This window comes from Miniopterus schreibersii (assembly GCF_964146895.1).
Source record: "Miniopterus schreibersii genome assembly, chromosome: 12".
Lineage (NCBI taxonomy): Eukaryota > Metazoa > Chordata > Mammalia > Chiroptera > Miniopteridae > Miniopterus > Miniopterus schreibersii.
In genome coordinates this window covers 65,118,962-65,129,808 of record NC_138112.1, presented here as the reverse complement: position 1 = coordinate 65,129,808, position 10,847 = coordinate 65,118,962, and the positions used below count along the sequence as shown (strand labels likewise).

The following is a 10,847-nucleotide window of genomic DNA, read 5'->3' as shown; positions in this document are numbered from 1 at the left end:
TTCCCTGGAGGGCCCGCCCGACATCCTCCCATTGTCAGTGCTGATGCAGGGCCTCATTAATTTAGACTCACTCAAGACTCACTGTAAATATTTTTGGAAACAGCGCGCCGCCCTCTCGAAGGCTGGCAGGGCAGGCGTGAGCGGGGCCGGGATCCTGTCCCTTCTTCCTGGCCTCCTTCCGGCCTCTGCTCGCTTTCCTGTCCGGGCTGCCTCCTGCCGGGGGCTCCTCCCGCCCCACAAAGGCCAGCCAGCCCCTCGGAGAAAGGCTTCCTCTGGACTAGCCTCTGGGGATGGCACGGGAAGACATCTCTGTGCAGGCGACAGGGCGCTTGACCGGACGGGGACACCTGCATGCATCCCCTCTCCCTCCCTGGGCCTCGCTTTCCAGTAAAGTCAAATGGGGGCTGCAAGCTTTTCAAGCTAGAACGTGCTCTGCTGGCTTTCCTGTCCTCCCCCCCCAGCGAGGTGTCACTTTGCAAAGGCTCTGTTTATCTAGCCCACTCCGTTTATTAAATAGTCATGAACTCATCTCAGTTTGGATCATCAAAGGCATCCTGAGCAGCATGGAGTAACCAGAGCCGCCGCATCCAGTCGTGAAAATCCGAGCTTGAAAATCAGGCTCGCGATCCAGGCGAGCACTTGACATTTAGAGAGAGTGAGCTCATTAAGGGGTGGGGAAAGTGCCATTTCCAAAAGGTCGTATGAAATGCTGATGCTGGCCCTCGCTACCTCCTCCCCCCTGACTCTCGGACCTCAGCGTGGGAGTCAATGGCCTCGGTGAACTTTAGGAATCTTTCCTGCTCTAAGTCATAGTGGACTAGTCCCCATCCAGGTGGTCCCTAAAGAGAGCTCTGCCTGCCTCTGAGGTTATAGAGACCTGGTCTTCCCGCCTGCAGCCACCTGGTCCCATGTATTTATTAGAGGTCTGTTATGTACAGGGCACAGGCTAAGTAATGGGGGGTGGGGCATGGGCATGAGGGGGTGAGAGGGGTGGATTCCAGATTCCCGTTGTTCACAGTCTAACAGCCCATTAGATGGGGCTGGTGCTGTGCCTGTGGGGAGAATGGACCCAATCCACTCCTGCCCATCACAGACCTGCTCCCCTGAGAGAGTCCTCTTGCCTCCCTCTTTTGACCTTTGCAGTAAGAAATCCAATTCTGGGAGCCACTGCCTCAATTCCCACAGTCATGTGAAGCTAGGCCCTCTGTCCGTGTCCTCATGTACAGATAGGGGAACTGAGGCTCAGAGAGGGACCTGTCTAAGGTGACACAGCAAAGCTAGAATGCCAGGCACTCCCAAGAGGCCCCTTCCCCGTTTGGTGGTCCACTCCGTCTGCAAGCCACCCCTTTCCGTTGACTGTCTGTGTCTTTATCCAGTTTAACTTTCTACGCTGAGTTCAAGGCCCCTATTATTTTGTGCCCTCCCCACTTCTGGAATGCACGTGCAGATCAGGGCCAGGGTCTGAATTGCTTACACAGTTCATTCCGTGTGTGCCTGGTGCCTCCAAGAGAGTCTGACCCATAGTAGCCACTCAATAAATATTTGCTCCGTGAATGAATTAGTAGCCAAGTTGGAATTGGCTCCCAGGCCCATGGGCTTCCTGCATTTGCTGTCTCCAGAGCCCAGGGAGGTCTAGGCGTTGGGAAGACAGATGCCCAGGAGTTTGGAGTAGCACCAAACGGCCTAAGAGAAGGAGCTGGATGGGGGGGGGGGCTGCGTTAATTGTCAGAAGGCAGCTGGCCATTTGTTTTTGGTCAGATAAGCTACCAAAGTAGGACTTGCTGGGATGGGGCGGGGAGCCTTGTGCAGCTGCAGGAAGGGGAGTGGAATCCCAGAGTGGGGCTGGGCAGCCCCTGCTCCCGGGTCCTCCCCTCCCTTGCCCTGTGATAACTCGGCCAGCTGTTAGGGACACAGCTGCTGCTGCTTCTTGGGGAGGGAGAAAAGGCCCTGTTGCCCTGGGTGAGCTCCCAAGCTGTGGAGTTCAAAGCAAACCTGTGCGGCCAGGGGGCTGCAGGGGGAGCCGGGAGGGAGGAGGTGAGAAGTCAGCAAGGGGCAGGGAGAGGCAGGCCCTTAGAGAGATCCAATTAACTGCCCTTTCCTGTCCTCCAAGGAGGATGTTTATTCAGATCCTGATCCACCACACACTTGCTACGTAAATACTGAACCCAAAGCCCACGCGTGCCCCAGGCACACACAAGTCCCGTGTGCTCAGAAGCGACCCCATGGCACATACCAGCCCTGCCCTGATGTGCACACGGCCACACAGCCACAGGCACAGGGTCAAGCTAGTCTCAGCTCTCCAGGCCAGGAACCAACCTGGGGTGGAGGGCTATTGACTCACCGATTCCGGTGGACCCCAGGCTCTCCTCTAAGGGATTGGGTCTGGGCCCTGTTCATCTCGGTCTCATCACAATACCCTAGGAAATCACCCAGGTGAGACGCAAGTCCCCCAGGAAGCCGGAGCAGACTCTCCAGGGCAGGCCAGCCCTGGGACACTGGCCAACAGGCCTGCGTTAGCTGCTGGTTTACCAGATGGCTCAGGTTAGATTATTCTGGATCCATTTAGCAAAAAGGTGCCCTTGTTAATGAAGCCTTTCCCTGAGTGTGTTCCTATGGCTACAGTTTACCAGGCACCAAACCGAGGGGGTGCAGGAATGAAAAGCAGGTTCCGCCCAGGTTATCTCTCTCTCTGGTGAGGGCTACCTTCTGAGCCTTGGGGGCATGTAAAGGCTGGTCTTATTTACTCAGTGCTCATCTTCTGTGTTGGATGGATGGGACCTTGGGTGTCAGGCTGGGCGAGGAGGGAGGTGGGCTGATTCGGCTCATTTCTGCCACTGCTGGGGGCACTCAGGCCATCTGGCTCCAGCTGGCTCTTGGCTGGAGGCCAGGTCTTATCAACACTCCACCCCTTCTGGCCCCAATCAGTGGCCCCCTCCCAGCCTTGCCCCCCATTTCCTCACATTTCAACCAGCCTGATTCCTCTGAAGAGATTAACTGGTTCTTACCCCCTGTGAGGCACAGAGCCTGAGACCAGGGGATTAAAGTGAGGGATGCGTGATGCACATCCTCTCCCACGGGGTGTCTATCTGGCTCAGGATCCAAGTGGAAACAGCTCCGGGGAGGGACCTGATTTCAGGGCACTTGCACCCTCCATGTTCCCGGCTGCAGAGGACAGGGGTACCTGCATCTTTCTGGCAGAAGCAGAGAAGATCTGGATTCACTGGGGGTCTCGAACTTGGCCTTTATCCTGGAATGTCCTGAGCAGTCCTTTTTATTTATGACAGGGACATCGGCTGTGAGCTGACTTGAGCCAACCAGGTTGCTGCACAAGGCTGAGGTCCCTTCTGATAGGTCAAGGTTGATGAAGGTTAGCCCGTGCCAGCCAAGCTTGCTGTCGGGTTATAAGGACAGTCAGTCATTCTGCCGCCCACACAGGCAGGATATCTATTAGACAAACGTGCAGGTGAAGCAGGTGCCAGGCAGTTTGTGCCCCGGGTACTGTGAGAGCCAGAGGTTGGGTCCTATTGGGTGTCCTGACCACCACTTTGCAGACTGCCAGGATTCCAGAGGCTGGGTCCTGTCAGCTCTCCGCTGGCACCTGGCAGCCAGGGGCCCTCCTTGGGAATGGCCGGCCACAGCGCTGCTTCTGGATCAAGCTATGTTGAGGGTTTAGTATAGACTGTTTCCTGGCAGGGTTCTTATGCCCCGTTCAATCAAGAGTGGGGAGTCTCTCTAAAATATTTTAGTCAATCTATTTTTAATTTTCCCCAGGAGAGTTTATTTCAAAGTATATTTCATACATTTCTTTAATGCTCAACAGGTGACAAATGCCTCAATTTAAAGAGGGTTGGAGTTTTTTCTTTGAGAACATAGTGGTTTAGTCCATGGACTCAAGACAGCCTTGGTTCAAATTCTGATTCTGACAATTTCTAGCTGGTTATTTCACCTCCCCGTGCCTCAGTTTCCTCATCTGGAAAATGAGAGTACCTACTTCCTGAAGTTGTCTTGCGGATTAAAAGAGATAATAACAAATGCTACATATAAAATAGAAAATATTTAGAAGAATGCCTAGCGCGTAGTAGGGGCTCCATGTGTAATCCTCAGGAGAAACACCAAGGTGTTCTCTTTTGCACATTGCCTTTAGGTAAAGGTCATCCAAGACCCTCAGGATCTTTCTTATCTTTCTCTCTAGCCTCTTCTCTTTCATCTCCCCATTGCATCCTAAGGCTTTGGCAGTGCTTATTTTCACTTTCTTAATCTTCGTATTTTATGTTTCTTCCTCCCAGTCTATGTTCCCTATTTTTTCTCTCACCTTCTATTCTTAGCAAGCTCCTGTTCAAAGAGCACCAACTGGGGGCCCAAGGACATCTTTTTCTTGTCCTGCCCTATTAAAAAAAAAGATTTAATTTATCAAATTTACAAATCAGGGAATTTCTCATAAAACCCAGAATTTGAACTTATGTTAAAAAAACCAGAAGGCATGGAAATGCTGGCAACCAGAGACTGAGCCCAAGAGTCCTTCTTTTGATGGAGTGCACTTGCTCTGGTTTGCCTCAGTCTCCACGACTCCCTATTGTCTCACACTGGCTCTTTTACCCGTATACATTCTTAGCCTGGCTCTTGTGGGTATTCGAGTTTGGGGCTTCCTGCTTTTAGATCTCTGTGGAAGATTTTTCTGATCAAACCTCCCTTAAGACAGTGGATTCTGGTTTTGTAAGCCCTTTGCGTCTGATGTGAGCAAGACTCACCTCCTGATTTTGCATCATCTCACCCCTAACCAACTTTAGATGGCCTCCTCCACTCTTGGGGGTGGGTATTTTTTTTACCTTATCGTGTGTGTCCCTCCCTCCTGCCTGCCCAGAGGTCCTGGAGAGGTGGGAAGACAGGGCAAAATGAGTTTCTATAGGACTGTGCTCATGGCATCTATCAGCGGCTGCCCCTTTCCCTGCCTCCTCCTATTGCTGTAACTTCCTGTCCCCACACAGCCTTACAGAAACCTCCTGGTCCATGCAGGGCATAAGAGCCTGAGGACTGAAATGCACCCCTGTTCCCTTTGCATAGTACTTCACACATGCAGTCCTCTCCACGCAAGCTCCTCTTTCCATTCTCTCCCTAACTCATCCATTCACTCACCCACCCAACAACCATTTAGTGATCACCTACTACGTGCCGGGCACTGTGTTAGGTGCTTGGAGTAGAAGAAAAGCAAATGGCAAAACCAGAACAAAATTCATCCTGTGACCTTGGACATTAACCTTGTTAGGCCTCAGTTTCCCTGCAGGTTTAATGACTTGATTACAGATTCCACTGTCTGGGGTTTCTTCCATCCTGCGACTGTTCCTGACTATAAAACTTCCTATGCTGTCTGCTAACAGCTAAGAATTCTAGAGAAATCTCCCTATAACTGTGTCTGTAAAATGTAAAAGCTCCCAGAGTGACTACAGTGAAGCCTGGTCTGCAGGGAGAGCAGGAGTGGAGGGAGGGTGGGACAGACCCAAGGGGATAGACTGGCCTGCCGGGAGGCCTTGCCAGATACTCAGACCCTCCTTCGGAAATCTCACACCCTTCTTGTCCCCAACCCACCCTGGCTCCAGCTCAGGCTAGGTTTCAATCGGCATAATTTGCCCCACTTAGAGAAGATGGGAGGGGGTGAGAACAGGAGGGTGGTGAAAAACTGAGGAGTGTGGGGGGGGGGGGGGGGGCGGCACTCCAAGGTCAGAGGAAATCAGAGGGACAGAGGCGGGGCCAGGAGGAGAGTGGGCTGCAAGCCACAGATAACATTCTGCCCAGCACGGCAGGGGTCAATTTGGTCCACTTGCCCAGTGACAAGAAGGAAAAAAAAAAAAAGTGGGCTGTAACTTAAAGATCTTAAGACTCACAAGTGAGGGGCTGGTTTGGAGGTGGGAGGAGGGAGTGACCAGCGTCAAGGAGACAGGCTCAGGAGGGCGCAGGAAGTGTCTTAGCAGAGGCCGGGGCAAGGCAGGAGAGGGTGGAGGGATCCGCGGGAGCAGCATCCTCCGGCCCTGGTCTGGGATCCAGGGCAGCTCCTCCCGCCGCTGGGAAGGGCTCTGGACACCTCCAGCTCTTCTTGTCTGCTCTCCAGGGCGTAAGCCAGAAGCTCCAGGCGTTTCTTGCTGAGCGGGTGACAGCCACGGAGCTGGTTCCCCGGGCGACCTCCTGCCCGTCTTTTCTCTGCCCCCCAGCATGGAGGAAGGTGGTGATTTTGACGACTACGGGGCAGACAACCAGTCTGAGTGTGAGTACACGGACTGGCAGTCCTCGGGTGCCCTCATCCCTGCCATCTACATGCTGGTGTTCCTCCTGGGCACCACGGGCAACGGCCTGGTGCTCTGGACCGTCTTCCGAAGCAGCCGGGAGAAGAGGCGCTCGGCCGACACCTTCATCTCCAGCCTGGCGGTGGCCGACCTGACTTTCGTGGTGACCCTGCCGCTGTGGGCCACCTATGCGTACCGGAACTACGACTGGCCCTTCGGCACCTTCGCCTGCAAGCTCAGCAGCTATCTCATCTTCGTGAACATGTACGCCAGCATCTTCTGCCTCACCGGCCTCAGCTTCGACCGCTACCTGGCCATCGTGAGGCCGGTGGCCAACGCGCGGCTGAGGCTGCGGGTGAGCGGGGCCGTGGCCACGGCGGTGCTGTGGGTGCTGGCCGCCCTGCTGGCCACGCCGGCCATGGTGTTCCGCGCCACCGCGCCCACGGTGCCCCCCAGCCTGGACAACGTCACCCGGGTGCAGTGCTACATGGACTACTCCATGGTGGCCACCTCCAGCTCCGAGTGGGCCTGGGAGCTGGGCCTGGGCGTCTCGTCCACCGCGCTGGGCTTCGTGGTGCCCTTCACGGTCATGCTGACCTGCTACTTCTTCATCGCGCAGACCATCGCCGGCCACTTCCGGAAGGAGCGCGTGGAGGGCCTGCGCAAGCGGCGCCGGCTGCTCAGCATCATCGTGGTGCTGGTGGTGACCTTCGCGCTCTGCTGGATGCCCTACCACCTGGTGAAGACGCTCTACATGCTGGGCGGCCTGCTGCACTGGCCCTGCGGCTTCGACCGCTTCCTCATGAACGTCTTCCCCTACTGCACCTGCGTCAGCTACGTGAACAGCTGCCTGAACCCCTTCCTCTACGCCTTCTTCGACCCCCGCTTCCGCAAGGCCTGCGCCTCCGTGCTCTGCTGGGGCCGCCGCGGCTGTGGGGGCGCCTCGCACAGCAGCAGCGGGGAGAGGTCGGCCAGCTACTCCTCGGGCCACAGCCAGGGGCTCGGCCCCAGCGCGGGGAAGGGCGCCGAGCAGACCCAGGAGAAATCCATCCCCTACAGCCAAGAGACCCTCGTGGACTAGGCTGGCACCGCGGAGCAGCCGGTGCCCTGTGCCCGCCCAGCCCCGGCCCTGCTCTCCGACGGGCAGGTGGCGGAGGGCAGCTCCACTCCTTCAGCCCTTTGGTTTCGGTCAGGGGCCGCGGTGGGACGGAAGGAGAGCGAGCCCTGCGGGCTCGTGCTCGGCCACTCGACATCTGCGAGACTGACTTTGCACAAGTCCCTTAACTTCTTGGGGCCTCAGTTTCCCCATTTGTGTAAAATGAGGGAAGTCGTACGGGCCCTGAAATGATGGGTGTGTCTGGCTCAGTAAGAGCTGGTGTCCCCCATCCTTTGTCCTGGGACCTCCAGCTCTTTTTTCTCCCCCCGTTCCGTTTAGTTTTCTCTACCCCCCTCCTCCCCTTTCCCCCTCTGTCTCTGCACCCCCCCCATTCCTCACCTCTGGCTCCCGCCCCTCTCCCCTCGCTCATCCCTCCCCTCAATCCCTTCTTCCTCATTTTACCTCCTCACGAGGGGCTACTAAGGGTTAAGAGTCTCAGAGCTTGTAAACACGGCCCATTCACGCTCTTTATCCAGTTCCCCAAGAAGCCAAGAGACCCGGCTGGGGGGGCGGGGGGGGGGCTGGTGTCAGCGAAGAGCTAGGCTAGCGCTCCCGCAGGCAGGAGCTCCAGAACTTTCCCCCAAGTCGGATCAGAGCGCTGTGATTTCAGAGCACTCCCTTCCTGCGGCCCACCCGTGATGCCAACTAGCCGCGCTCTCTGGGGTCCCCCCCCCCAGGGGCCCTGTGGTTCATTCTCTCTCCTCTGCCGGAACTGGACAAGCAATGGGCTCCTTGGATTCCTCCTGTGCATGGGGGTTGGGAAGGGAAAGTGAGAAAGGGGCAGCTGGCATTTGGTCTGGTGCTACTCGGCTTCCCTCCCCAAACCCTGCCCCTCCACCTCCTCCAGAGCGGAGCTGGGCCCACCCCTCCCGTCACCCGGGATGTTTTTCTTGGGCACTGGTGCTACTCGCCAAGAGCGACTTTGGCTGCGGTGGAGATGCCTGTTTTGTGTGTGTATATGTGTATATATGTAAGCCTGGGTGAGCAGAGCATGCCGGCAGTGTGCCTGTGTCACTTGTCACTTGGATGACCCCCCCCAGCCCATCCCCATTCTTCACACAGTATCTTTTAGGGATATTGAGGCAATATTGAATGAAAATGAGCTGGCCCCCACTGGATTTGGGGGCTCTGACGGCTGGTCCGTGCTTGTAGAGAGAAGCCTGTGTTTGTGTTTGCCCCTGGCTCCCTATAGGGACATCTCTCCCCAAAGCAGCTGGCGCCCCAGGCTTGGGGGCACGCCATAGCCCTGTGTGCCGGTCCCCATGCCTTCCCTAGTTCCATGAGGGAAACGGGAGGCTGGCAAAGAGCTTCCCGTGGTCCCATTCCCACGCCTCTCACCTTGCTTTGAGTTTATGGGCGTTTCTTTCAGCACCCTCCCCTTTTCCAGGCTCTGCGACCCTCTTCTTAAGGGGGACACCTGCCTGCCATGGGGTGAGAAGCCCTGTGGCTGTTTTCTCACCCCACCATCAGGATCTGAGCCCTTGGCTTCTCCTCTTGGTTGGGGGCTGGGAGCAGTGACTGGAGCAGCCGTGCAGGGCTGAAAGATGCTGTCCACACGTCCAGGGAGCCCTTGAGGGTGACATTGCTGGTGGGGCCTTTTTGAGCTGGGGCAGGGTGTGTATGTCCCTGGTTTTGCCTTTGGAGGGTTCTGGACGTGAGGGCAAAGCAGAAGCCTGCAGGCAGGAAGAGCCAGCTTGCTGGAATGGACGTCTCGGGCACCGCTGGGCCAGCTCGGACCGGAGTGTGGGGAGACTCAGCTTAGTCGTCTCCCCATCACAAGCCAGAATCTCCCACAGATTCACTTTCTCAGACCAGGGCTGTCCTCAAAGTGTCCAGTCAAGGGGGAAAGAAACTTCTAGAAGGGAAGAGGGTGCCCTTCTGAGACCCTGCTGGGGACTTGCAGAGGCCCCCTGCCTGGAACTCGTCAGTGGTCCCGGGCGGAGGGTGGAGGAGGCTGCCTGCGGGTCCCTCCCTCATCCCCAACCCACCCCTTCTTCGGGATGTCTGTGCTGTTTCCTGACCCTGTTGGTCACTGTGGTTCATCAAATAAACCTGTTTTGTGTAACTATTGTGTTTAAAGGCCCCTCTCATACAACTGCCTTGGGATGCTGAAAGGACCCCCAATTTACAAACGTTACAGTGGCGGGTGGAGGGAGCCCAGCTGAGAGGGACTCAGGGGAAGTGGGAGCTGCAAAGATGGAGGTGGGAACCGGGCGGGCATGGGGAGGCTGCGAGAAGACCCCAGGGAAGCGAAGGATGCGGGGTGAGATCGGGGAGGGCGAAGGAAATACAGGGATGGGAGCAGCTAAAATTTTGTGCTTGGAAAAGCCTAGAACAAACGGGCACATATTTTGGAGTCTGGAGCACAGGTCTGGGGGAAAACATTAACATTTCTTCCTATGGAGGTAGACATACTATTTGTTTATTAATTTATCCCTTTATTCATATATCACCCCACCGACTCATTCATTCCCTCCCTCCCTGGTCATTGCGTGAGCATCCATCAGTTTAGACCAGAAGTTCCAATGCTTCTCAAATCAGGGCCACTCTGCATGGTTTTGAAAATAGTCATCCTCATTGTCCCCCAGGCCAATGAATCCCAGCCTCTTGGACTCACCCCGTGTGTTTATAATCACTAAAAGCTCCTCAGATGATGTTGGGGGGAGGCCAGGTTTGGCGATGTCTCCATCTACACAGATCCTGTCCAAATTAATGTGGGCACAAAAGACTAGAGAGCCAGAGCAGAGGAGCCGGGCTCTGGATGGTCGTGGAATTGGGGGAGGTCAGGGCTGGAATGATCCTCAGGGGGAAATATTCAGCCCAGAGGTGCTCACCAGCTTCCACAAAGACCTCTGGTACTAAGACGTTTGCAGACGACACAGATGCAATCACTATGGTAGACCCGGTAGGAATTCGAGAACTCACATTTCTTGCACTTAGCACTGTGCTAGCATTTCCCAAGCATTATCTCATTGGATCCTTGCCATCCTCTGCGAGGGGCATTGTCACCTCATTTTGCTGATAAGGACACTGAGGGTCAGAGAGCTTGGCTAGGTCCCCCCACCAAGGTCACACAGCCGGTTCACGGAAGAGTCAGGCCTGGAACCAGCCCAGTCTAACTCCAAAGCCCTCACTGTCGATCACTGTTCCTTCCAAAGTACAAATGAGGCTGTTCCAGGCGGGTGGGAAGGAAAGCGAGGTGTCATCTGTTAGGTGCCTGCCACACGTGGACCTCACGTGGAGAGTGCTCCATGAACCGGTGGGACGGAGCAGGATGGGAGTCAGGGAAGGATGGTGGACGATGCGTGAGAGGGAGGGAGAGAGAGAGGGAGGAGGGGAAGGGAAGAGAAACGGAGAGACAGGCAGCAAAAAAGAGAGACAGAGACAGAGAGACAGGGAAGAGAAATAGAGACGGG

At 55.8% G+C, this 10,847-nt stretch overlaps 1 protein-coding gene across 1 annotated transcript; it reads left to right on the top strand.

The window, feature by feature from the left end:
• Positions 1 to 5,954: 5,954 nt before the first annotated feature.
• On the top strand, positions 5,955 to 9,488 carry APLNR (apelin receptor). Its single transcript, XM_081155315.1, has one exon. The coding sequence runs from the start codon at positions 6,205 to 6,207 to the stop codon at positions 7,354 to 7,356; it is 1,152 nt and encodes a 383-aa protein (XP_081011441.1). The 5' UTR covers positions 5,955 to 6,204; the 3' UTR covers positions 7,357 to 9,488.
• Positions 9,489 to 10,847: the final 1,359 nt, after the last annotated feature.